The following is a 26,373-nucleotide window of genomic DNA, read 5'->3' on the forward strand; positions in this document are numbered from 1 at the left end:
TGTGAATGGCCCCATTACATTCAGTTGGACTTCCCAGACAGAAGGAGGGTAAATATTTTTCAGAGGCTGGTGCTAATGGAGTCATTTAATGCTGAATAAATAAATAAATAAAAATTACAGATCTTTATTTGCGAAGCATAGGTAGTTACAGTAAAATTCATAATTTACATCGCCAAACAATTAAGAATTGTCTACTTTAGATAGAATCTGTTCTCCATAAAAAGCATTTCAACGTATCTAGGTCAAAATGTTTGTGTTAAAATACAACTTTTTATTCTCACTATAAATAGTTTTATTTGTTTAGACGTAAAAAAAAAAATCTAAATTAGTTTTCTCAGGTTACAGATAAAGAATGGCTTATCCTCGTTCAACGCGGGACTTTGTTGCGCTTTCAGATCTGCATCCAAATCTTGCTCGTCCTGTAAGTCTCATCGTCGTGGTACTTTTGTTCTCAAATGAAATTGTATATGACTGTATTATATTACTGCAAAATTATGTAATTGATGTGTATTTAGAGACTAATAGCATTAGTATAATTGTTAGATACAAAGTACCTTACCTTCTTTGTGCATAAACCAGCAAAATGAAAATTGATGCTGTTGCTGTCCATAGTATGTGGATACCACAACTATAGATATTGACTGGACAATTCAATGTCTGAAAGTATCAGAGGCTTCTTTGTAAGGTTTTAAATGGATGCTGAGTTAGTAAAGACACGTACAGAGTCAGCATTATGTAGCCACAATACATCCATAACCTACAAAAGTCTTTCACTACAAGCTATGATTGTAAGGGCCAGTCCTGAGTCCTGCATGTTCAGTCCCTCTGGGCTGAATAACGTGGTCCTGAATTATTCAAACAAAACGCTCGTGGAATGGTACGGTGTTTTAACTGGACAAAAATCTCGCAATTACATGTCAGACGGGATTGTTTCTGTTTCTTTAGAGTGAAATGCAGGTTTTTCTGTTGTTGGTTTATAAGGAGGTGAGAATTTTGCTTGTGGGAGTGCAGGAGGGTAGGACGAACCAAAAAGTAAACTTAACCAGCAAAGCTTTGTAGCGAGCAGATTCATACAGATGTTTGAATGTGATTTTGCTGCTGTTGTTGTCCTGAGATGAGTGAGGATGATCATCACTGGCGTAAGATCTGAACAGGGGAGTGTGCTGTAAAGCTCAGGGGTTTTCTTTTCTTTGGGTTTTAGATGGTTGAATTAAAAATAGGAAGTCTGGGGAGCACGGTTTTTCATTCTTTGCTCTCCAAGATGATGTTTTAATACGGGAGGCAGAAGGCTCCGTTATTCCGTTGCGGTATTTCCCACCCTGCGCTGTGGAGCCCACCAGCCGTAGGGGGTCTTTGGGATGCTGAGTGCTGCTGGGGGCTGGGGCCTGGAGAGCAGAGCGGCGAGGCAGCGTTGCCCTGCGGACACACCGCGAGCTGCCATGCGGCGTTACAACCCCACCTCCCCGTGCAGCTTAAAACAGATGCGCTGCCTACGGAGCTGCATGCCCCGTGGAAGTCCTGGTGCTTGTGAAGAGAGAGAAAAGAAGGTGTTTTCCTGTTCCCACAGCTTTTTATTTGGGAAGGGCACCGTTTAGCCCTTTTTTCTGATTTATTTTAAACAAATGGAAGAGAATCACAGAAAAGGGGTGAACTAGGAGGAGTTTTATATGCCCTCACAGCAGTATTGTATAGACTTTCCAACTTTTTATAAGATCCTGGGTTCCAGCAAAGCTAGTTCAATCTGTCATTCACAGTTACTCTCAAATAAAGTGATCCACTAACTCAGTCAGAAGCTTTTATTTTACAAATAAAACTAATCTTGAGTATTGCAATTAGCAACACACAGTAAAGAAAGCATTTTTATAAAGTAATTCACTGGTATCTCATGATAGTACGACCAGTGTGTGCTTAGGGTGTTAAAACAGCTGAGCACCCATCATTCAAAGTATCAAAACGCCACTTTTCTTTTTACTTTATGGTTTATTTTTTAAAAGTGAAACAGACCAAAAGTTTAAGGAACTTGCAGTGTGTTGATGCTGTGGTTGAGCGGCCTAAAGCAATGCTCTGCCCCAAAAGGGCACGTGGCCCCTTTCCTCACTGCAGGCCTGTTCTGCTCTTCCTCTTCTGACGAAGCCAGCGCTTGTGTCATTGCACAATAAGCTGATCAAGGAAACGGGAGCTTTTCTACCCTCTTTCTTTGTCCCCTCCCTGCTAAAATAGTTTCCAGCCAGATCACTTCCTTCTGCCAGCTTGCTGTGCAGGCTTAGTGCTGACACGAGAGAGGTGAGGGGATTTGCAGCAGGGACAGGGGAGGTCTCGTTTGGGAACTGCAGACTGACACCAGCTTAATTCACGTGAAGAGTCACCCTAAGTGTCAGCTCTTCTGCCTGGCGGTGAGATGCAGGGTACGTTGCACTCTGATGCAATCGAAATGTTTGGGCTTTAAGAAACAAGTCCAAAAGTAGAAAAATAAAACCCTAACCTAAATTACTACATGTTGTGCCCAGATAGAAAATATTCTGTTAAGAAGACTGGAAGAGCTTGGATATTATGCTGTTGTACAAATACGACCTCTTAAGGACCGCTGAAGGATAAGACAGTTACCTTGCTCCACCTAGTGATTCAAAGCGAACGGGGAACAGGGGATCTCATTTTTGAGGGCACGTCACGTTGCAGGGTTACAGCGGGGCCAGTCAGGGTGCGCTGCTGGGCGAATCGCTGCGACACTCACCCTGTGTGGATCGTGAAGCCGTGAGGCTGCCCCTGGCTAGCTGGGTGCTGGCCCTCCTTCCCCTGCCGGGTGGGCGAGGCAGGCGGCGCTGCGAGGAAGCGCAGGGGTGAGGTGGAGGAGACGTGGGGCGCTTCGTGTTTTGAGGGACCCCGGCAGCATTGCGACGTCAGCCTCTCCTTCGGTCCTTCTTGCCGTCCCAGCTTTCGCTGCTTACCTCTTCAATCCCAAACTAGCGCTGCAATGCTCTTCTCTCACACTGAGCAGGACCTTTTTTTCTAAAAAAACCCAACAAAACCACGTAGCTATATGTTATGCATATTTATCTTTTTATATATAAATCTTTCTTGCTGTGTTTGCTCCAAGTAGTTTTGTTTAACGATTGAGACTGGGTGCTTCTGCATAATAAATACAGGTTTAGCAAAGCAGAATCAGATTGATTTTGTTTTGAATCGTCGAAAAAGTTCATTGCCTGAGCTCCCTTTGTAGTTGGTTGAGAGACAGACAGCAAGAAAGAGGCACCTGTAGAAGTTCATGATGAGGACAGGATAACTGGCCCTCTCCGTGGATGTACACGTATGTACCTCGGTGCTGACAGCAGGGGAAACCTTGGACACTTAACTGTAAAATAAATCCTGCCCAGACTTTTCATGGTGCATTTGAGGAGATCTGAGACCTCTGCAGAGAGCGTGAAACAGCAATATTGCTGCCTACCTGAGGAGAGATTGCTGTAGAACAGCCAAAATGGTGAATGTTTTGAGTGAACTTTTGTCCTCCCGCTGTCTCTGCAAACAGAAACAGATGCATTTATTTTAATATTTTTTAGTCACTCTTTTTTTTCTTAAAGTCAAATTGCATGTTTATGTTTTAGTTCTTAGTTCATATGGCACTGTGGAATAAATAGATTTAAGTGATTACCGGTCAGAAATATGTTTATTATCATCAGTAGAGTACAAGTCCATGAAATCTAATTCATCATATACATCTGTGTTTAATACTTGTATTCTATAATCTCTTTATTTTCTAGAATGTAATCGGTGTGGTTATTGGGAAAACAGATGTCAGAGGCTTTCCAGACAGAAAAAGTACAGTCCCTTTTAACTGTTTTTACTTCGTTTTCTTATACGGTATAATTTGGCATATATGACCGAAATCAGCGTTTAAATGATAAACAGACTCCTTAGTGTAAAATGTACAGAATACAAACGTGCAAAAAATACTGTGTGTGTTTAAGAACCAAGATGAAAGAGCAGCATTAGTTTGGCTAAACCTTGTCAATTAGAGTTTGTTTGGAAAATCTTCGTCATGGCAGCGTTTCAGGGTCTGAAGAAGATGGTACCGATATGAACCCACTGTTATATAAATACTGCTGGAATTGACCCGGTGCCTTCATAGTCATTCTCTCTTAAAACAGAAAAGTTAAGGCGATGTCTTGAGGAGTGAAACAAGTAATTTCTGCTCTGAGCAGCACCAGCTTCAACTGATTGTATACTCCTAAAGAAAAAATGGGAATAAATCATCGTTAATGTGGCATTAGTTGGAGATTGAAATAACATCTCTGCAGCTTAGGGATGATACAGACGCTGTTGGGAAGCGTCTCCCGTCCTGGAGAGCTGGTCCAGCTCTGTGTGAAGCGCGCAGGTCTCCTGCGGGCGTTGTCACCGTGCTGAGCTGCGGTTTTGGAAGGAAGTCACCATCGTCACCAGAAACAAACCTGCACGGTCTGAAAGCGTGGTGTTCGTATTTATGCCTCCATGGAACTACAGTCAGGCTACGCTCACTCTGTGGGGATCACTGTGCAGTTTTCATCGATAATTTGAAAACAACGTACTGCATTACGCTGCCTGAGCCCTGGAAAGCTTTGTTAATTAGCTGCAAGAGAAAAGGGAGCGCGGGGTTTCCGAGGCTGGTACCCTCTTGACCATGAACTTTCCACAGAGCTGGAAACTCTTTGCTTTATTCGGTTAAACCCCTCGGTTTTCTCTGGCCAGTGGTACTGCCCGTGGTGTGCAGCCTTGTGCGTCATCGCGGGGGTCTCGTACACAGGCACAGCCCCCCCAAGCCAGACTGCCTGCTACAGGAGCTGGGCCAGTACGCGCCCTGCGTCAGGCGTTAGCCCAGTTTCTGTGTTCTCCCCTGCCTTGTAGCGTCCTACATTCACTTCTCTTGCATTCGACCTGTGAGTTTACACGGTGCCGCCGAAAGGGAAGCGGTGTCTGTACGTGGATGGGACGGTGCAGGTACAACCGCGGCGTGAGTTGTAGCCATCCCCGTGCAGGAACACCGTTTCCTGAACGGTCTGCCGACCTCTAGTGGTATCGCGGGTGGGAAGCTGAGGACAGAACGTAGGAAAGCCTCGAAATAATCGGTTTATACATATATTCTAGATTGAAATCAAGCTCTGCTAACGAATTGTAACAGTGCTGTTTATTTTTGCAGACATTGGGTCTGAAAGATACACCTTCAGTTTCACTATTCGTGATTCACCGACTTATTTTATAAATGTCAGTTCCTGGGGCAGAGAAGAGTATATCAGATCGCTTTCAGAAAGCTTTAGAGTTGGTGACTGTGGTAAGCGGGAGTTTGTTCTTAACGTGTTTCTGTTTGAATGTGTTTGGTTTTTTCCCAGTAAATCAGTGTTGTGTGTTTGCGGTTTTGTTATATTTTTCTCTGAGGACTTGGAAAACAGTCTAATTGGAAACAAATTGCTCAGTTATGTTAAGTATAAAAAGGAAAGGAATAAGATTTCAGGGATTTCAATTCAAAACTAGTAAATATGTCAACAAAAAGACCAAGCGCAAACCCACTGAATGCAGCCACCCGGAGCGTACCTATAGTTAAACAATCTAATTCTTACATTCATGAAAAATTAACTCTGTGGAGTAGTTTGGTGGTTTTCTTCACCTTCACGTAGTTATAGATAGGGCTATGATTGTTCATAAAAACACAACAAAAATCTTGTATTTATTTACAGTCCGTGCTTTTATCTTGTTAAGTTAATAGAAAGACTTTGCCGCCCATAGTTGCTAGATCAGGGTGTTTGGAAAAAACTTGTGACCATGAAGAGCCCCCACACAAGAATCCAGTGGCATTTGATTCCATTAAATGCCTCGAGGACTCCTGTGGGGCTTCGGCTATGATGGGAGCTGTCTGGGGGGACATGGCGTTCAGCAGGAAAACATTTGGTAGTCGTTACTGCGCGTACCTTTTCCATATCAACCTTGCAAACGACCATTTTCAAAAGCCATCTCTCTTTGTATGTATCTGTGTTCACTTTTCTAACAGTACTTACCAATGTTTTATTTTAGTTACAATTGAAAACCCTTTAGTTCAGTCGAAGGAAGCGGAAAGGGAAGAAAAATTCAACCCTGTAACTCCCAGGTAAATTTAAAGCATAGACTGGTAGTTCTTTCCAGAAAGATCAAAAGTTCCTGCTCGCTTTAGTTGCCAGCCGGTTGCAGAAGTATTTGGGGTGAGTTGTCTCATGTAGCTACAGCTTCCTCCCTGCCTTCAAGCGTGTATGGTCACGTAATCTCAAAAGAGAATATATTTCTCTGTATGCAGCCTTAGAAGTGCTGTCGTAAAGTAATAATGCTCTTTGTAACTAAACGGAGTAAATTTCACTCTTTGAGTACACTCTGCTGAAATTATTTGGCGTTGATTTGATTTTGCCCGAGTGTTTTATCAGACACAACTGTTTTAGGGACAGTGTGTCCTTATCAAAATCCATTCACACGACAGGTTTATCTAGAAGGTATTTTAACATGCTGTGGTGCTGCTTGTTATGTATTTGGTAAGGCAGTGTCATTTCCTTCCTGTCACACGGTGTATATATGATGTCTTTCAGTGTATTCTCTAAAACCTGAACAATTTGAGCTGGTGTATGACACTGACATTGCAAGTCTTAATCCAGATATGTTTTAACTTATCTTAGGTATCCAAGATGCAGATGTGAGGTAAAGACAGACTAATACTCCTGTTCTTTAACTGGAGTTTCTTTCCCAATCGGTCATATTCCAACACTTTTAATGATACAGCAGTCCTGAGGATATTTCATATACGCACATTACCCTGCTGAGGCAGAAGCTTTCTGTTCTTGCTTGCTGATCACCCCAAGCTTTGTAGTAGATGTGTCACTGTGGTAGCTGGACTCGCTACTTACTTCCTGGCTAAACGGAAAGAAGTAAGAGAACAAGCGTCAGGTAGAAACTTCCCTGATGAAGAGAGCTCCTCTCTAAACCTATAGATCACATAAGCACTTGTAAAACATATTTATCCAGAATATACTGTCTATATCTTATTTCCACTGGCTAATGGTGCATTATAAATATCACTTAGGCCATGGGGCTGTTACTTTTGATAGCACCTTCCCAGATCTAGACAGGCTGCAGTAGTGTCTTAATACGCCGTGATGTCCAAACCTCTCAATTACCTGCATTACAGATATTTCAGATTTTATTTTATTTTTAGTGATTGATGAGGGCTGAAAGACTTACAAATAGGTGTTGTACATCAGTAGCAATTCATGTGGCTTTTCAATTCTAAATAAGTACAAAGTACACAATAATAAGTCTTCTGTAAGAGAAAAGTACATAATGTTTTAAAAATAATTTTAGAACAAATTAATTCCAACTTTTCCATATCTTTAGGAAAAACAATAAAGGAATAAATCAGCAGTTCTTTTCTCATGTGCACTGAATTAACACTTTATACTGTTAACAGACTGGTGAATGAAATGTTGATCGATGTGGCTTGTTTTGTGCGTACTCTCTAGTTGCTACAAGTTACTGCTCAGTGAAAATCATTCAGTGGTCAAAACGCTTTCATGTTACGAAATGGACACCAAGCTACTTTCTCTGCTGCATCTGCCTGTCAAGGACCCTCAGGATTATTATTCACTGGGTGACATCATCGCAAATGGACAAAGCCTCGATGGCAGAATCCTTAACGTGCTTGCAGCTGTGATGTCAGTAAGTTAAGGAACCACCACGGAGTAGTGTTTCTCTACTGTACACTGGGTAACTTCATTGACTTGAGTGTGAATATGGATTTTGGGACTCACAGTGGACAGAAATCACTGGTTTTGTTTGTTGGTTTAGGCTGGCAGTCACTTCAGCTGAGTTACAATAACCATACGAGCTACTTGAGATTGTCATCAACAACCTGAGGGGGGAAATCAAGGGAATGGAAATGTCTGACGTCAGTTGTCTTTTCGAAATCATGCACGTGCAAGCAGTCGATAACTTGAAAATAGGTGAACTGCACGTTTATAAAATAAAATGTGTCCCTTTATCTTGAAGTAAAATTACTGTCATTAAACTTTTAGTGGTGTATAGGTTTTCTTTTAATGGTCTACATGGGTTTTTTCCCCCCTTTTTAAACTCTTCTGTTTTCTAGGTTATCACTTTTATTCTCCTAAAGATTTAGCAGAGGAAAGTGACTGCTTCTCTTTCTTCTTAAAGGTTGGGGAGCCAAAGTATTTTATGACTTCAGACAAAAGAAAAGGTCAGAGGTGTGAAGTAAAGCTGTATGATGAAACAGAGACATCTTTTCCAATAGTATGGTAAAATGTTTTTTAATTCACTAAAATGCACAGATCAATGCAAGAGTAGGTAAAGAAATCAACCCTTCTACACCCTCTTCTGATGCTATCCTTTAATTTAAATGTATTGTTATTTGGGTGGCAACTGGGACAAGGCAGCAATGTATGTTAAACAGAGGCTTAAAGAGATTCATTAGCGTGACCCTAGAGATATTGTCTAGTTTATGATTTGCTGACAGACTGCTCATGGATGGCAAAATGAAGCTGAGTTCCAAACTGTTATATCTTTTAGTGTGGAAATTTGAACTAATTCAGGAAACGGCATTGAAAACCAGTTGCAAAGGCAGTACATTTCTTCCACAAACTCGAGGGGAAATAAAACAGAGGAGTAGGCTGCATTTTTAAAGCCAAGCAGAATTAGCAAGTGGAATGGAAATAGGTTGAAATAGTTTTTAAATGTTCAAAACAGTGCAGAAACATTTTGATGCTACTTTGGCCGTATTTTCAAACCGTATCCCATTTACAGACATGACTACATCCGTACCGCCTCTGCATGGAAACAGTCGTTTGTTTACCCATGAACTTTTGCATTTTGCCCCTAGTTGGTTCAATAAACTCGTGGCTTATCTACGTGCAAGGGTCCGTGGGTATTTGCTTGCGCTGGGTTTGCTGCTGGTTGATGATGACCTTTGTTCCCCAGACAGCAGCAGCAAGACAGCGCTGCGCTGCGGCCGGGCTGTCGCTCAGCGTGAGGTTTGACGCGGTTAATGGATACACACGAGCACTAACGAGCACCGATGGTGGGAAGTTTGCCAGCCCTTGAGCTGCCGCCCATGTCAGTTTGCAGCAGCAGCTCCGATACTCTTGCTGCGGTGCTGGTAGGGGGCTGTGTACCTCGGGGGTCCTCACAGGCGGAGACGAGGCGGTGTTGCTGCCGTCACCCTAACCGCTGCCTTCCGTGCTTTCATGGGGCTGTAGGTAGAGGGAAAGTTTCGAGAAATCCTTGAGCAGCAGCGTGGCAGTGAAGGTATTTCAGAGGCCATCAGTGAAGAGATGGCTGAGCAATGCGAGATAAAAAGTAAAGATCTTAAATCTTTTTCCACGGATTAAGAAAAAATCCCACCGGAACAGAAGCGTGCTTTGGCAGTACTGTTGCCATCCCAACTTAGGAGGAACTGAAGGAAACTTTTTCAGGGGACCTAACCACCAGGTTATCATTTTTGAGGGATACCACTGGCCTCACTCTAGTCTCATCATCCTCAGCTACAAGGATTCCAGTGTTGTTCCCACAGAAAAGGCTGCGCCGATACGCAGTTATTTTAACTGTCATTTCCTTTTGTTAGAAACGACATTTGTCAAAGCTCTGAAATACACGTGGTATTTTTCCAGGTATAGTCTGCATTTAATAATTTTGAACAATCTTTATTTCATCCTGTTTGGTGTGGGATGAAACAGGGACTGTATTAGCCAGCACAAAGTCCTGGCCGGCTGCGAACTAGGTGCCTGTGGATCCCCCTGGCATGTCACTGGCTTGTGTGTGTAACAAAGGAGTTGTGTCCCCTACGACCAACTTAATTATAACTGTACTATTCAGTAGTTTAGTACTAAGCAGTTTGAGAGCTGTTTCAAAAATGTTTTGATACTTTAATTTTCTTTAATTTAGTTGGGATAATGAATCCATCCAGCTTGCGCAGAGTTGGATCCCACGAGAAACAGGTATAACAGTCTGGGATTGATGTTTTTTAACTGTAGTTCTTAACATAGTTCTTATTCTACAGTAACAAGGGCTTTTTTTGTGCGCAGTGATATTTGCAGCAGATGTGAGAATAAATTTTGACAAATTTAGAAACTGTATGACTGCAACTGTGATATCAAAAACCATCATTACAACGAATCCAGGTAAGAGCTGCTGAAGCATTGCTTTGGTGTTAGTAACCGTTACAGACTGGGATGCGTGGGTGAATCTATCGGAGCTCTGATTTCTGCTGCCTGCTTGCCTCAGAGAGCTCCCTGCTTCTTGTCTGTTGTTTAGTGACCAATGCTTTTGGCTTCCATTCTTTTCTCTTTTTTTAAAAAATATTATTTTTAAATTTAATTTTACCTAAGCAGCCTTCATCTATTCCACGTAGGACTAACAGTTAAAGTAAAAAAGAGAAGGGCATCTCTTGGCTAATTCCAAGAGACAATGTGTTGGTGCTACCAGAATAAAAAGTTGTAAACCACAATCATGCTGTTATTTTTACATGCTACATAGGTGAGTAACTTTTAAAAATCCATTTTCCAGAAACAGCAGAAGCAAGTGTTCTCTTCAGCTTCATAAAAGAGAGCGCGCAGTCAGGAGCTCTGCCTGGTAAAATGGAGGAGCAGTCAAAGGAATCCACTAACTGTGAGCACGGATCCCAACCCTCTGGTTTGATTTCACTATATGGTGTAGATGTTTCACACTGCAGCTGAAACGTCAAGCTTTTGCTCAGGGCTGGTGACTGCCAACTTGCCGCCTGTCTGGCGTGTTTTTTCTGTCTTGAATAGGTGCAAAAAATGGAGAGGGGGAAAGTTTCTGTCAAAAACTTATTTTGGGGGACACAAAGATATTAAATATTAGCTATTTTCCTGATTTGAGTCCCCTTTTGTTATGCTTTTTTGTCCCCAAACGATAAGCCTGCTTCAAAAGGAAGGTGTGGGGGGCTTCTCTGATGCTTTAGATCAAATCCTCTCCTTTTTATTACCTTGAGATCCTTTTTTGTTGTTGCTCTTCTGCGTTGTTTCTTTCTCAGATGCACTTAACATGTCTTTTAAACTTTTAGTGGAGGCTATAGTTGATGTTTATACTGTGGAGCAGCTGAAAGAAAAAGCTTTACAGAGTGATGCGAAACCTGAACCGGTCTATGGCATTATTTATGGCTACATTTCTACACTGGACATTGATGATAATGCATCTAAAGTTATTCGTAACAGATGGTAAGCCACTGCCTGTTTTACATCTGTATTAAAAAGTGCTTGTCCTTCTTCACCTGACCCAAATTAGAGAGAACAATATTTCAGTCCAGTTCTGGACAAGAAATAAAACTCCTCTGGAGGATGCCACGTGGATTTCTGCGGTGTAGACTTCCAGAAGCAGCAAGAGGAGTCGGCTCTGTGAAGGACTTGCTCTTTCTGGTCCTAGAGGAGAGAAAAAGAAAGGGGCCATTTTGTCTCAGACTTAAGAATTTGGCAGACAAAAAGTCTCTTGGGAGATTTCAATCTAGTAAACAGTTTCAAACAGGGAGGAACTGCACATACGCATTAATTTTCTTCTTGCCTTTCAGTTCGATATGCCGGTTCGTAGTGAATGAGACGTCGAACACGTGCACCTTCTGCAGCGACGTCTCTCCAGACTCAAAGTCGACTTTTGCAAGCTTTGACATACTCGTTGATCTGACAGATCACACGGGCACCCTTTATTCTTGCTACCTGTCTGACTGTGTAGCTGAGGAAACGCTAGGCTGCACAGTAAGTAGCAATGACTTGGGTTGTTCTTATTTGGTCTGCGCTGTGAAGCCTGATGAAAATTACAAATAAATGTAAACGTTCTTCGTGTGTGTGTGTGTGTACGCCAGTTAAAATTGCGTGTACATATGGATGTGCGCACAGGTTTTTAACAAGCCAAAAGTTAGAAGTCAGTAGCTGCTAATAAGAAGAAACATGTTAAAGGTAAGAGTGAACACCCTATCCGGAATGCGGCTTTATTTTAATTAATTCACACTTTTCTGAGAACATGCTTGGAATTCCCTAACTTTGATTCTCAAACACTCTGCAATTTATTCCAATTACTCTGACTGGCTCGGTACACACATCACAGCAAACACTATGTTAAAATAGAAAAGTATAGTTTAGAAAGGTATAAAAGTGTTTAAGATGCTCTTTTCACTATCATTATGTTGTGGAGATGTTGTTCTAACTATATGCTGAAGGAGTGTTCTGTGATGTCCTGTCATTACCAGGTCCATGAATTCCTCGCTCTAGCAGAAGACAAGAAGACTGCGTTGAAATGGCAACTTCTTTTGGAACGAAGCAAGATTTATTTTAAAGTCAGTATTCAATGTTAATTTAAAACAGTGGCTGTTACCCGTTCGGTAGTATATTTAGCACTGAAAAATTCCATGTCAGTTCTGCTGAACTTTTAAAAATAAGGATTAGTTTTCGTACATATGCTGCATATTCCAAATAAATAGTCTTTGTCACAATGTCAACATCAAGGAATCTCCCTGCAGGATCGGGTGTGCTCAGGGCTCTTTCAGGCAAACTACGAGAGACACAAACTGCCCTCAGCCAATACTGACTGAGGAGCTGACACTTCAAATTTGCTCAGTCGCTGACTTCTGTGGCTGTAGGTTTATGATGAATAAAGTGAGAGTATCGGCAAGAATAAGGCCCGGTCAGCACCTGTAAGGGATTCCGTGCTGTATGGCGTTACCTCCGCATATTTCTGTTACCTGTGGTTTTGGAAATAATGCGATCAGGTACGTCTAAAGTCCGCAATTCTCCTTAAAGCAACAACAATAGTAGATTCACACATCTGGAGCAATTCTTAAAAGATCTGCTATGATTTGCAACATCCTTTACTTTTTTAATTGCATGCTATGTGCTGGACTGGATTCCTTTGTCATAGACCTGCCTGTTCTAGGACAGCTCTAAACCGATGCCCATTTTTAAATTCGCCCTTCTTGGCAAACCTGTCCGTACTTTCCCATCTCCCCCAGCCTCTGCCCCTACATCCAAGAAAAAAGGAAAGTGTTTTACTTCAGCAGTGACAGGTATATAGCATAAAATGTGTGTACTCGTATGTAAAATAATGTAAAATACATATAACCAAATCTGTCAATTGAACATGCTGTGTAATATTTGAAAATAATGTATTTCAAAGTGCTACACGGCAGCAAAACCAAAGACCCTTAATTATTTGTACAGGTTACTTTGTCACCCAGTTGGAGAACCGGACTGAAAGTGAATCTTCTTTCGTGCAAGCTGGCAGACCCCAGAGAGGCGAGTCAGAGCTTGTTGGGAAAAGAGATCGGAAACAAGAGATCACACTATTAGTAACGGCTGAGAAAAGACTTTCCTCACCGTGGCTTTAGCAGCAGAATGCTGCTGTCGTCGTATGTTGCTGAGTACGTTCTGGTGGTAAAGAAGGAACAGGCCTTACTAACCCCTGTAAGTGGGCTGCTGTGTTGACCTTTTTCAGGTGATTGTACTTTAAAAAGTGTACTAGGGCCTCAGCTTAAGAAAAGTTAGTTCTGCTGAATTCAAGCCCTTACAAGGGGGCTGGAAGCTTTCCTCACTCAGTTTAGAATATGTTTGAAAAAATCAGAAGTAACAGACAGATCTGAGTTTCTGTGTTTTTAACTGCCTTGTTACTTTCGTGCTACTTTTGTCTAAGTTCAAGAAATAAAGACACACTGTGAAATAGTGCCTGGGGTTGTGGTGCACGTTGGTGAGTCCGAACACAGATCTTGTGGTAACCGCAGAGGCTTGGAAGTAGCCGTGATGTTGGCAAGGCTGCTTTTCTTCGGGGCAGCCTAAGTCTTACCAGAAGGAAGTAATCCATTACCAGGGACCTCTGACAACCAAGCAGTCAAGCTAAGGCTACAGGTGGCAGAACTTCTTCACCAAGACAGTTGTTCTTCCCTGAGAATAAAGAACACGGTACGTACATTTTGCCCTTCGCCAGGTATTTTTCCCTATTTTCTAATCTCTTTCTGTCCTTAGCTTCCCCTGCACCTGGTGTATTGCCACATTCCCCAGTCCTCACCTGAGCGTACCGGGAGTTTCGAACGGTGGGAAGACACCGTGGCCCTTCTCCTGCAAAGCATTTGTTAGGCTGGAACACCCTGAGGATCTCCGATCACCCCTGGAGCACTGCCTACACATTAAAGGATGGCAGAGAGAAAACAACCACAGAAACAGCAAATTTTGACAAGCAATCCACCAAGATTGCATCCCCCTGCTTTCTTTGGGCTACAGCAATTTTCTCTGCAAGGCTCCCCGAATGCAGTTGTTAAACCAAGACTTTCCCCAGCGGTTATTAAGGTCTGGCTCCAATAAATGGAAACATTTACCTTTGGTGCCTGCACCTATGTGAAAAATAATCCACCTGTTCTTGTTAGAAATGACTCAGTTCTGTGCAACCTTTGAAAATGGGAAGTTTTGATGTTTGCGGGGGGAGGGTTTTTAAAATTGTATTTTACAACTTACTCTCTCGTATTTTTGAATTGGAAGAGAACTCACTGCCGCGCAAACTGGTGGGGAGCGTGAGATCAGCTGGAGTTTGGAAACGGGGAACGTTACCCAGCGTGGCTTCACAGCTGGAGACAGCTGAAAACTTCAACTGTTGCACTGCATTGGGTAAGTAACGGCAATTGCCGCAGTTGGAGTTTTATTAAAAATATATTTAAATCGGTAAAAGTAAAGACAAGTTTACTGGTATCTCTACCAATGACCTTCTCCATTCTTGATCTTTTGTATTCCTTTACTTTTAGAAGCTACACAAAGCTCAGTTTAGGAAAAAGGTCTGCCAAGCATCTGGCACGTTTCCTGCCGCGCTACGCCCCTCGGAGTGGGAGGGAAAGCAATCCTCATTTAACTTGTACATTCGAAAAATGCACAGAGGACTCGGGAAACTAATCTAAAAAGCAAACATCTTTTTATTGTAGAATACCCCAAGGAAAGAAATTATTTCTGAAGGTGTAATTTTTGATTTACTGTTACACACACATCTTTGATATTATACAGCATGGGTGAGCTCTAGCTCCTACATCAGCATTTTAATAGTTTAATTTTTTTGATTTTTATTTTAAGGCAATACATTGGCAAAGCTCGAAGCACCAGTAGAACAGAAGAGCACGCAGCGACAGCCAGCCCAGCTCCCCTCCCTGGCTGTCCGGCACGCCACCGACAGTCCCAAGGTGCGGTTTAGGTATTACCCATCTGTCCCCAGCCGGGCTGGACTCCAGGCTCACAGCCGCAGAGGCGGCTGAAGCCTCCGGGGAGCGGGGCTGTTTCACTCGGATGCCTTTGGAGCTCATGGGTTATGTGTCTTTGATGGGTGACAGCCCATTAGGTGCTTGGGCCATGTGAGTGTTCAAGGTACAGCACAGCTTGTGTGTCTCTTCGTTCCCCCGAAGTCCCCAAAAGAGCCTCTTCCTACGCAGGCAGGTCCCAGCCAGGCTCCTGGTTAGGATCCACGCGTTTGCTGCGCCACCTTAAACCGCATGGAGAGGACGTCGCTTATCCCAGCCTCTATCTCATCGTTGGCCTGCACGGACCCAACTCCTTCGGGAGACCCTGTCAGAATCAAGTCCCCTTCTTCCAGGGTGAGTATTTCGCTGATGTAGCTGATCAGATAAGGGATGGAGAAGATCATGGAGGAGGTCTCCCCCTCCTGCCTCAACTTTCCGTTCACCTTGAGCCAGATCTTCAGCTTGTGAGGGTCTGGGATCTTCTCCTTGGGCACAAAGTCACTGACCGGGCACGACGAACTGAAGCCCTTGGCCAAGGTCCAGGGCAGACCCTTCTTTTTGCACTCCTCCTGCGTGTCCCTGGCCGTCATGTCCAAGCAGAGGGCATAGCCCGCCACGTGCTCCATGGCGGCCTCCGGGGTCACGGCCCGGGCTCTCTTCCCGATCACCACCCCCAGCTCCACTTCGTGGTGCAGGTTGTTGCAGTAGTAGGGCCGCAGGATGGGCGAGCCTTCGCGCACGTAGGCCGAGGAAGGCTTGAGGAAGAAGAGGGGCTCCCGGGGCAGCGCGCTCCCCATCTCCTTGGCGTGCTCGGCGTAGTTGCGCCCCACGCAGACGATGTTCCTGCCCCACTCCCAAAAGCGGGACAGGGGTTTCGAGGAGGCCATGGCCGCCGCGGGTCTCTCCTTCACCGGCGACCGCGGGTGCCCTTGGGGCGTCCTTACCGGGCCCGGCGCCGCCGCCGCCGCTGCCTCCTCTCCGCCCCGCTCTCCTCCCTGCCTGCTCCGGGGCAGCCGCCTGCCGCCCCCCGCCTCCTCACCCGGGTTAGCAAATCGCCCGGCCCGGGCGGGCCGAGAGGCAGCGGGGAGGGAAGGAAGGGGCCGGGCGGGCGCAGCGCCGCCCCCGCCGCACGCCGGGCCGGGGGCCGGGGCCGGGCCGTGAGGGCCGCGAGGGCCGCCGCCCGCCTCCCCGGGGCCGGCCGCAGGGCGGGGAGCGAAGGTAACAACCGGGCCGGGCCTGGGCACCGGGCGGGGCGCGGCGCACCATGCTCGGCGGGGGCTGGCGGGGCCTCGGCACCGCCCTGGCGGCCCTGGGAGCTGGGGCCCTGCTCCGAGCCGGTACGTGGGGCGGCGCGGCTGGCCCGGCGCCGGGGAGACACCCCGGTAGGAGCCGCGGGGCCGGGCAGCGCCTCCTCTGCGGTGGGGCGCGGGGGGGGGGGGGGACCGGGGCGTGGGGGCGAGGTGGGCTGTCCCCTTGCAGCGGGGCTGGGGGCTGTGCGGTCACCTCCCTGCAGCCGGTACCGGGGCGGAGGGGGCGTGCGATGTCTCCCCATGGAGCGGGGAGGGGGCGTGCTGCGACCCCCGCAGCGCCGGGACCCACAGGGGAGCTGGGCGGCTGCAGGCCCCGGGCTGGCGGTGGGGCTCAGCCCGGCTGGCAGGGGGTCCCCCGACAAGCTGGGAAGTTTTAGGGGGGGGTTTCTCTTCTCCTTTCCCGGCTCAAGGGTGCGCCGAGGTTTTTAAGCTGACTCACAGCCCCAAGTAGGTCAGTATCTGCTCAGCTGGAGCCTGTCTCTCTCTGTGGCTTTTCACATCGATAACCCATCCGAGAGGCTCCTGTGGAGTTTTTGGGCTGCCGAAGCGCTGGTTATTGCTCGGGGAGGAGGGCTTGGGGGACCGGGGTGGCATTTACACTGCGTTTGGTGGATGCCAGGCTGTAGTGGCAACGTAAACAAAACCAAAACTGGCTAAGCTTGGCGTTTAGATTTAGGGCCTAAATTCTGAAAGCATCTCCTTGAACTCTAGTTTCGCTTCACGGCATCTCTGGGAAGCCTTGCCAGAGGCCTTTTGCATCGCTCCAGTTTTAGGACCTGGCCTTAATGAGTGAGAATCTATCGGAGTTAACTGCCAGACGTAGGAACAAGCATGTCAAAGGGAGTAACTAGCAGCTCCCGAGTTCCCCAGGTGGCAGGGTGGGTGCTGTGCCTTCCAGGCGGGCTTTGCCCCACCAGTGGGTGGGCGCGTGCCTTGCCCACGCTGGCTGGAGCCGGCTGTGCCACCGGCAGCGTGTGCCAGGCGGGCAAGTCGAGTGGGAGTGGGAGTTGCCCTGGATTTGTGGACCAACTCGCTTGGTGTTGCGGGGAGCCATGAACTCGCTGGGTATCCGAAACGCATCTGCGTGCAGAGCGCGTCAGAAGTGAATGGGGTGTTTCTTCTGAAGAGGCAGCGCAGGGATGTTCAGCTGGGGGTGTGGGGGCAGACATTTTTGAGTGACAGCCATGTTTGCAACAGGAATTTTCCATTCTCGTTTGTAATAAAAGGAGAAAAGCAAAATGCCGCGGAGAAAATGCATGAAGCAACCCTTTTCTGAGGGAACCTCCTTCTTTATGCTGTGCCGCTGCCCGCATGCCTGCAGTCCCCAGCGCGCGTGCAGCGATGTGATAACGTTCATGCTTCCCATCTGCAAACCCTTTTCTCTCGGCGGCTCAAGCTGCGCTAACAAACCGTTCCAGAAAGCCGGAGCGTGTGATGCAAAGGCTGCTGGTGCTCTGCTCTCCCCACTCCTCTCCGCTCCAGGCGTGAAGCGGGGAGGGACGCGTTACAAAACTGAGCGAAAATGAAGTCATCGGGTGTTGATTTTGGTGCGGACCTGCAGGCGCTGCAGCGATGCTGAAACGATCTGCGTCAGTGCTGGGCCGGGGCCGGGGTTACGTATCTCTTGGGGAGCTCCCCTGAGCAGAAGGGGCTCCGAGAACGCCCTTCTCGGGAGAGGGCTTCTGGTCTGCTCGCCGAGGGGGCAGGCTGGAAAGGTGCAGCTTAGCTGCAGATGGGAATTCCGAATGGGTTTCATCCTTGGTGGATGTTTTCTCATTCCTTTGTTTAAATTCCATTTTGGAAAACATTTCCTTATGTGGTGTAGCTCGTTTGTTTGTTTTGCAAGGCTTGCGAATTAAACATGCAAAGAGACTTTGGGATCAGGGCCAAGGTTAGAAATGGTTCGTAAGAAGAAAGCATTTTAACTATGTGAATCATTCCTTTGACTTCAAGTGAAGGTTGTGTTTTATTTGATGGTTTTGGGGGTTTTTCCCCAGTTCCTGCCTAGCACGCTAACAAACATGCAGTACATATAGCTCGTGTGACTGATAGCATCTAAAAGTCCTTGTATTAGAGAGCAGTTAAAGAGCAATTGTGGGGTTTTTTTTTATTTTTACATCAAGGAATAGTAAGGGTTTTTTTTTGTTGTTTTGTTCTTTTTTTTGAAAGGACTCTTCTGCTCCAGAGGAACGCTTGGCAGGTATGGATGCTTTTCTCAGTACTACGTGCCTTCACTGCCAGATACCCAGCGCGTGCCCACGCCGTCATGCCTTGGGCTTTTCTTTGCGGCACTGTGTTTAATTTTCTACCAGCTCCCCTCCTGACCTGCCTTCCCTCATGGGCAAGTCAGAGGGTGGAGGTAGAAGGGGAAGAAGTTGTGGGCAGGACAGTTGCACAGAGGGGCCCTGCAGCCCCCGCTGCCCCGGGGCTGGGCTTGCAGCGGTGGCAGGAGCTGCGTGCCCCGTCAGAACTTGTCACAGCCTTGTTGGCCCCGTCAGTCCGTGGAGCTGCAGGGGGGGGTGTCCGTGCTGGCTGCAGCCCGTCTGGGGGGCCTCTCCTCTCTGAAGCAGGCTCTTATCAGGGGCAGGCAGGACTGACCTGTTTTGGGAGAGTGGGGCTGGTTGATTACGAGCGGGGCAACTCCCTTTGGCACTGGCGGAGGTGACCAAGCACTGGGTGTCGGGAGCCTCAGGGAGAGAGTCAGTGGTGCAAGATGAAACGGGGGCTGAGCCAGCACAGCTCAGACCCACGCAGTCACCTTCAGTGGTGCACGAGGCCCTCAAGCATGAAGGCAGCTGGTTTCTGACTTGCAGAGACTGCCGCCTCTTTCCCTGCATGTGTGTGGGCCCAGGCCTGTGTTGCAGAGCTCCAGCAACAGATGACCTTGTCCTCTTTGTTTCCCTTCTTTTATTTTTTTTTTTTTAATTTTTATGGCAGAGCCTCTTAGGGCTTGGTTGTTTCTTTAAGAACCGCATATCTGAGTTGAACAGTGGAGCCCAGGTTATTTGTGGCTGGAATTCGATTTGCTTCTTGGATCTGATTAAACATTTAACTAAAAGCAAACAGGGAAGCTCTGCTTTTGTGTCAAGGTAGCCTATGAACCAGAAACCTGCCAACAGTGCTTGCCTGGTACCTGGCCAGGCCGGGAACCTCGCCTTCCACGCAGAGAGCCTGTCTTCTCTCCGTGCTCTGTGCAGGATGCAACTTCGCCAAGTAACGAACCAGATATTTCTGTTGTAGCAGTGTGTGTATTTCTGTATTTCTTCCTTTTTTTTTTTTTTCTTTTCCATCCTCCTTTTGGCCTTTTGTGCTTTTTTTTGCAAAGTCACTGTCCCAGGCTGACCTTTGTCCAGCTGTTCCCTCTCCGGTTTGCTCTCCTGCCCCTTGAAATCTTCTCTCCAGTCAAAGTACAGCGCTTTCCCCGCATGAGCGTATCTCTGGGAGCAAAGTGTACCATCCCCCTTCAGCGGAGCTGTAGGGCACATGGTGACACAGCCGGGCACTAAGGCTTTGTCCCATGGTGGCCTCTCCCCTCTTCTCCCAGAGGAGGTGGGTTGGGCTGTCCATACCCTTCTTTCTGTGGGGTCTTGGGCTGGGGGAGCTGCTGTGCTCTGTCCCGCTTGTTCCCCTCCCTGGGCTAACCTGAGGTTTGACTGTTTTGGGGTCCCCAGGTCCAGCGCAGCTGCGAGGTGTCTTCCTGCACACGGAGCACGAGCAGAGGAAGTCGAAGACGGTCACACAAGCCGACATGAAGGTGGAATTACTCCCGGCCCTCACAGACAACTACATGTACCTCCTCATTGATGAGGAAACAAAGGAGGCTGCGATAGTTGATCCTGTGCAGCCCCAGAAGGTAATGCTGTCGGCTGCCCTTGTGAGCAGGCTGCTCACCGCTGCGGGGCTGGGAGATCCTTCCAGGTTGCCTCATCCACGAGGCAATTAGTTACACGCTGGCTCAGGCGTAGGGGGAAGTCAGGAAATCCTGGCCGTGCATCAGGAGCTTCGCAGGCAGTCTGCTTCTGGGCTCAGGCAGCTTCTCCCTGACTTCAGGCGTTACTGACCTGATTTGGGGTTTTGCCCTTAGTTGGGTGTAGTGCAGAAAAGAGGAAACGGGGCTGAGGGCTTAGTGCTGGCTGGCTGGATCAGAGACCTCGTGTTGCGATCTGCTGCTGCGATCTGGAGAGGGCTGAGCTCTCCGCAGAGTTGCTGGCGCGGCTCTCAAACCTTGGAGCAGTTGGGTCCGGGTTGCACCAGGCGTGCTGTGAAGTCGTTGCACGCGAGTCGTAACGCTCTTGCCGTGCCCTGTGCCTGCAGGTTTTGGATGCAGTCAAAAAGCACGGCGTGAAGCTGACCACCGTCCTGACCACACATCATCACTGGTAACTACCTGCTGTCGTGGGATCCCTCTGCCCCCTGCATAAACACAAGCAGTCAAGGATTGTTGCTTTCTGGATCAAGTTGGTTTTCTCTCGGCTGGAGCTTGGGTGTGAGGAGAAGGATCAGCGCTCAGGAGGTGTCCCTTGGGCTTGCTATGACCAGATGTGTTGTCTGGACTGCAAGCTCTGTGTGTCAGTGCCTTTAGCCTTTAAAATGCTGACTTCTTGCGGTGAAATAAATGTGTGTGAAGGTGGCTGTGGAGCGCGGGACAGGGCGCTCTCACTGAGTGCTAGGACATGCCTGGAAGGCGTGCTGCTCCCAGTCAGCGCTTGTGGGAGGATTACCAGTGTTGCAGATTAACTCTGCCAGGGAGGTAAAGATGAATGTTTTGCTTTGGCAGTTTTGTAATGCTGAACCTGAGCAACCTCTCCCGTGGGTCATGGTGGAGCCACCTCTGTGGCTGGAGAGCCAGCCCTGACCTGGCAGGACCAGCACGGCAAGTGATGGCTGAGCTGTTGGACATCTGTGTGCCTGCTCCACAGTGTCTTGTGGGACACTGAATTACACATAGACTGGTTATCCTGGTCTCTTGCTGCCCTCGTAACTGAAGAGTTGACTGCCAGCCCGTAAGGCTGGTGTTTCCCAACTAGGTGTGAAGTTGTGGGGGGTGGTTCCCCCCCTCTCACTGCCCTAGTTACTGGAGAAATTATCTCCACTTGTGTTGATGTGGCATTTCCTTTGAGATGAGGACAGCGTTAGGTACTGGGAGAACAGTTGATCAGAAGCGATCGCCTGGAGGTGACCGTCGCGATATGGGTTGCGATAAATTTGTCTTCATCCCCGCCCAAGTCCGTTTTTCTGGCCTTCCAGGGACCACGCTGGAGGAAACGAGAAGCTGGTGAAGATGGAGGCGGGGTTGCGCGTGTACGGGGGAGACAGCAGAGTCGGAGCGCTGACGCAGAAAGTGTCTCACCTCACGTCGCTCAAGGTAAAGGGAGTGAGCTGCAGGACGCGGCTGGGGGCGTCTGCTGCTTGTGTCACAGCTTTAGAGCTGGACTGGTGTGGTCCAACTTGAGTTGGTGTTGCGGTCACAGCTCTTTTACCGACATCTCTTGGATGTGGTTGGTAGTTTAAGTACAACTTTCACCCTTTCCCAGCCCCGTGAACCGTAACCCCTCTGTCTTGTTTTGGCCGGTGATGCTTCGTTGATGAGGACATTGGCATGGATCTGACACCTGCATTGCCTGGGGCGTGCTGGGTGTCCCTGTGCTCCTTGACAGCTACCTGAACTGGGGTGGTCAGAACCCCCGTGTGAAAGGACAGGCCTTGTGCTCTGCTTAGAGCCTAGTGAGCCCCGAAGCCATGCAAGTGGTCCCCTCTGCATGCAGGCTGCAGTAGGGGGTGAGGAGAAAGCTGGCCAGCAGGGCCAGCTGCCTGCGTGGCTTTTCCAGAGCTAAAGCAGCAACCCTGGTTGGAACCGAGCTGTGTGTTTACAGACAAGCTGGCAGGTGACGTGGACGGCTGTGAAACGTGCAGGCTGGCATGAATGTCGCTGTGAGGCTCGTGGTGCACCTTTGGGGGGGTGTGGGGGGGGTGTCAGCAGCAAAGAAGGGAGCCCAGAAATACATGGGAAGGTGTGCAGATTAGGGCCGTGGAGGAAACGTCCCCTTGGCCTCATGAATGCGTTTAATCCTTCCCTTTTCGTGAGTGTCGTCCGCTTCTTCCCTTCAGCTTGGTTTTTGTTTGGAGCTTTTCACACTCGATTAACTCTGTTGAGGATTTTGTGTTGCTCTGGATCTGTTTGCTCTTGCTGCCAACGAGACGCTGAGTCACTCTGCATGTAAATGAAAGAATCCTGCAGTTCTCTTTGTCCTCACACCTGCTAGGAGGAAACAGCTCCCTTCCAAGTCCCTGCCGTAAAACCCTCTTGCTGGACTCTCCCAGGAGCAGAGCTGGTCTTTACTGGCCGGCTCTGAGAGTTTGCCTGTGGGACTGCTGGACCGTTGTAATGGTTGCAATTCTTTTCTAACCGTACGCCTGCTAGCACAAACGGTCGCTTCAGCTCGAGTCTTCTGCCTTCTTCTCAGGTGGGATCTCTTAATGTGAAATGCCTCTGTACGCCGTGTCACACTTCTGGACACATCTGTTATTATGTGACTAAGCCAAATAGCTCCGAGCCACCTGCTGTTTTTACAGGTGAGGAGTTGGGAGGTAACCTTGCCGGCAGCCTGCCTTGCAAAGACGTAAGCGACCCCTCTGCCTGTGTGCTCCTGACTCGGAGGCGCATTCGTCCCTTAGGGCCAGCCCAGCCGGTTAGCATCCACGTCTTGCCCCCTTACCGAGTGCTGCCGAGTCGTGATTGTAGATGAAACCCCTCTGGGTTTGTAAACCGTTGCTGGACACCCCGCAAGCGGCATCAAGAGCGAGCCCTGGATCCTCCTTGTAGCGTTTTCTTCCTTGAAACAAGAGCTGTTGGTTTACTGCCGCGGGCCAAACCGTGGCTGATGCCCAAACCCGTTGCTTTTCCATAGATCGGTGCTCATGTCTGTAGCAAAACTGAGAGAAGAGAAAATGGGGGAGTAAGAGAGGGCTGGTGCTCCGGCTCTGATAGCCGGGTTCTGGATCCCGTGTTGGAGAGCAGGGTTCCCCCTCCCCAGTCTCCCCAGGCTGCCGTGCCATCCCGCTCCTGACGGGCGTTCTCCAGGGCTTGCACCAGCTGCTGCGTGGAAGAAGGAACGGCTTAAGCAAGATTTTAGGGAGCACTGGGGAGAAAACGCAGAGGTGACTCATCTTTGTTCAGCTTCCTAGCAAAGAGAACAAGTGTTCCTTGTCCGCTCTAGAAAGGACGAGAGGGGACAGCAGGCTGCCCGCAGGCAGGGGCGCGCTGGCACGCTTTGCCTGGCGAGGCCGCGGGGTTTCCTGCGCTAGAAGCTGCGTTTGCTGCGTGGGTTCGTGTCGCCCTGAGCCCGTGCGGGGCAGCGGGGTGGCCTGGCTCTCCCCGTGCCTTCTGCTGAGCTGCGGCGAGGACAGCAGTGGCAGGACCGAGCCCTCGGGGACCCCGTGCTCACGCTTTGGTGCGAGGAGCCTTGTCCGGTCCTCCTGATGCCGTGCCACGCCTCCCTTGCAGGTGACACGCTGTTTGTGGCTGGTTGTGGGAAGTTCTTCGAGGGAACCCCGGAGGAAATGTACAGAGCGCTGATTGAGATTTTGGGCAGCTTGGACCCCGAAACGGTATGAACCTCTCCTTTGTGCTAGTGAGTTAGCCGGCCAGAAACTACTGCAGACCTCGGGGAAACTGTCTTCCCGATAATACTGTTGTTCAAAGAGGGAATTCCTCGGTGTGTTGAAGGAATGAGTGCTTGCATCAGGAATTGTCTTTGGTGCTGAATGGCTGGAGTCCTCTGGGAAGGCAATACCTGCCCCAAAGACATTTGTGCTTTGTGGGGAAAGCGTAGGGGCTGCTTATTAAGACAGAGGCTAGCGAGCTGGGATGCCTGCGCTCTTCCCTCAGGCTTGCTGTTACGTCGGCAGACGGTGCTGGCTGGTAACTCCTGGCGCTTCCGCTCCGCCTGTCTCCAGTGGAGAGTGTCAGGTGTCCTGGAGGGTTGACTCTGTTGTTCCTGCTGTACCGTGGCATCGATGACGGTACCTGGCCCTCCACCATTGTACCTCCTGAGTTACCCGGTGTCACTCCTCCTTTCTCTTCCTAGAGAGTTTACTGCGGTCACGAATACACGATCAACAACCTCAAGTTTGCTCGACACGTTGAACCCAACAACGCCACTATCCAGGAGAAGCTTGCTTGGGCCAAGGTAAGCTGGTTCGTCCTCCCCCTGGACTTGATGCTTTCATGGGGGCAGAGCCTCTCTGAGGAGCTGAAGACAGCGCTGGGGAGAAAGAGGGGCTGAAGGGAGGGAGCCAGGAGCCAGGAGCTGCATCCAGGGGAGCGATGTGTGCGGGAACGGGGTTTGTGTGCGGCCCAGAGGAGGCGGTTTGCTGCCTGAGGGAGGTGGGACCCTCCCTGGACACTTCGTGGTGTAATTACAGGCTGATGTCTGTGTCTGGGAGGGTCAGCTCTGGCCCAGGCCTCTCTGTGTGTCCCTCAGTGTCTGTCTGTCCATGTGCGTGGCGCGAGGGGCGGCTCAGGCAGTTGGGTGCGGCGCGGTTACACGCAGGACGTTTCTCACTCGCCAAAACGTTCCTCATCGAGCCGAGATCTCTCCGTGGTTACAGGCGAAGTACGACAGCGGGGAGCCAACCATACCCTCCACCATCGCTGAGGAGTTCACGTACAACCCCTTCATGCGAGTGAGGTGCGGAGGGGATGCGGGGCTGGGAGGGGTCCTTGTGTTGGGAGGGGGCGTGTGGGAAGGGGGTCTCCAAAGCACGCCGCGAGTGGGAGTTGCTCTCCTGCCTCCCGATGCCCTCAAGAGCCTACTTAACACGTGCTGGCTGTGCTGGCAGCAGCGTGCTGCCGTGGGCTTGGAAGCGTGGCGGCCAAGTCCCTGGGGGCAGAGCAGGAGTCCTGGTGGAATTACGTCCCGCCATGGAGCCGGCGCGGCGAAAGGTGCCGTGCGAGCCCGGAGAGCGTTCGCGATTTCCTCCTGCCGGCGAGCGTTCGCGCCGAGGGAGCCCCTCAGCCCCCGCCAAAGCCCCCAGTCTTTGATCTTTAGGTGCAACGTTTCCCCTCGATGCAGGCGACACGCGACGGTAGTGACTTGGTAGCTGAGGTTTTATCTTGCATCTGCTCTCCCCGGTGTTCCCCCCTGGCAGGGAGAAGACGGTTCAGCAGCACGCGGGCGAGACCGACCCCATCCGGACGATGGGGGCCATCAGAAGAGAGAAGGATAACTTCCGAGTCCCGAAGGACTGAGCACGCTGCCTGGATCACTTTCATGTCAGTTTAAGTGTCATTTAGACTATTCAGATGTTTTAGGAGTTGAACCTTCTGTTGTGGTCGAGACAGTCATATTTAGGTTTTTATTTTGGTTTAATTAAGGAAACAAAAAAAGCACTTTGCCCTTATTGAGATGTTCTACAGCATATTTATATGATGATGAAGAATATTTATGCTTCTGTTGCTGGCGCTCGGACTGTCACGTGTGTCCCGTGCAGATCATTGTACAGGTCTCGGCGGGTGGCTCAGAGTTTTGGGGGTGGGGAAGGGTCAAACCTTGAGCTCGAGCAAAAAGCTCCTGTTACTTTTGTCGGAGCCTGGTGCGAATGCAGGCAGTGGGCCTGGCGCCCGAGAAGGCTTCGTTTGAAACACAGACAAAATGCAGCAGCTGCGTCGCCGGCTGAAGATCCCAACTTTTCTCCTTCCACGCTGCTGCTTGAGCAAACGCTTCTGACTCTGTCCCTTCTGGCTCCGCGAAAACCAGTTCCCGGTGACAGACCCGTGCTGCCACCGCCGGTTCGGGG

At 48.8% G+C, this 26,373-nt stretch overlaps 3 protein-coding genes across 6 annotated transcripts; 2 read left to right on the forward strand and 1 right to left on the reverse strand.

Annotated features, from left to right (window-relative positions):
- The first annotated feature begins 352 nt into the window (after positions 1–352).
- Positions 353–13,346, forward strand: MEIOB (meiosis specific with OB-fold). The gene is made up of 13 exons (XM_009959323.2): positions 353–421; positions 3,756–3,813; positions 5,168–5,299; positions 6,037–6,109; positions 7,503–7,698; positions 8,191–8,291; positions 9,934–9,986; positions 10,074–10,169; positions 10,555–10,656; positions 11,075–11,228; positions 11,576–11,759; positions 12,251–12,337; positions 13,218–13,346. Exons 1-13 carry the CDS (start codon positions 353–355, stop codon positions 13,344–13,346), a joined length of 1,434 nt encoding a protein of 477 aa, XP_009957625.1.
- Positions 13,347–14,932: 1,586 nt separating this feature from the next.
- Positions 14,933–16,182, reverse strand: FAHD1 (FAH domain containing oxaloacetate decarboxylase 1). Its single transcript, XM_009959322.2, has one exon. The coding sequence runs from the start codon at positions 16,150–16,152 to the stop codon at positions 15,481–15,483; it is 672 nt and encodes a 223-aa protein (XP_009957624.2). The 5' UTR covers positions 16,153–16,182; the 3' UTR covers positions 14,933–15,480.
- Positions 16,183–16,459: 277 nt separating this feature from the next.
- On the forward strand, positions 16,460–25,977 carry HAGH (hydroxyacylglutathione hydrolase). Of its 4 annotated transcripts, XM_086473354.1 has the most exons (10): positions 16,578–16,602; positions 18,745–18,775; positions 20,247–20,428; positions 20,890–20,954; positions 21,823–21,940; positions 23,040–23,148; positions 24,080–24,183; positions 24,663–24,764; positions 25,186–25,265; positions 25,726–25,977. In XM_086473354.1, exons 3-10 carry the CDS (start codon positions 20,324–20,326, stop codon positions 25,823–25,825), a joined length of 783 nt encoding a protein of 260 aa, XP_086329480.1. In that variant the 5' UTR covers positions 16,578–16,602; positions 18,745–18,775; positions 20,247–20,323; the 3' UTR covers positions 25,826–25,977. The 4 variants fall into 4 exon arrangements, with proteins under 4 accessions (XP_086329483.1, XP_086329479.1, XP_086329480.1 ...); XM_086473357.1 differs by lacking the exons at positions 16,578–16,602; positions 18,745–18,775 and adding an exon at positions 16,460–16,483; XM_086473353.1 differs by lacking the exon at positions 18,745–18,775 and having other exon boundaries at positions 16,530–16,602.
- Positions 25,978–26,373: the final 396 nt, after the last annotated feature.

This window comes from Leptosomus discolor, chromosome 14, assembly GCF_034619465.1.
Source record: "Leptosomus discolor isolate bLepDis1 chromosome 14, bLepDis1.hap2, whole genome shotgun sequence".
In the NCBI taxonomy this organism is placed as follows: Eukaryota; Metazoa; Chordata; class Aves; order Leptosomiformes; family Leptosomidae; genus Leptosomus; species Leptosomus discolor.

Excerpts from the sequence above, each read along its gene's own strand:
- MEIOB (XM_009959323.2), top strand. The coding sequence starts at position 353 with ATGGCTTATCCTCGTTCAACGCGGGACTTTGTTGCGCTTTCAGATCTG. Across the intron at positions 8,292-9,933 it reads ACATCTTTTCCAATAGTATG|TTGGGATAATGAATCCATCC; the intron begins GTAAAATGTTTT and ends TCTTTAATTTAG. Across the intron at positions 12,338-13,217 it reads GAAGCAAGATTTATTTTAAA|GTTACTTTGTCACCCAGTTG; the intron begins GTCAGTATTCAA and ends TTATTTGTACAG.
- FAHD1 (XM_009959322.2), bottom strand. The coding sequence starts at position 16,152 with ATGGCCTCCTCGAAACCCCTGTCCCGCTTTTGGGAGTGGGGCAGGAAC.
- HAGH (XM_086473353.1), top strand. The coding sequence starts at position 16,530 with ATGCTCGGCGGGGGCTGGCGGGGCCTCGGCACCGCCCTGGCGGCCCTG. Across the intron at positions 16,603-20,246 it reads TGGGGCCCTGCTCCGAGCCG|GTCCAGCGCAGCTGCGAGGT; the intron begins GTACGTGGGGCG and ends TGGGGTCCCCAG. Across the intron at positions 21,941-23,039 it reads CTCACCTCACGTCGCTCAAG|GTGGGATCTCTTAATGTGAA; the intron begins GTAAAGGGAGTG and ends CCTTCTTCTCAG.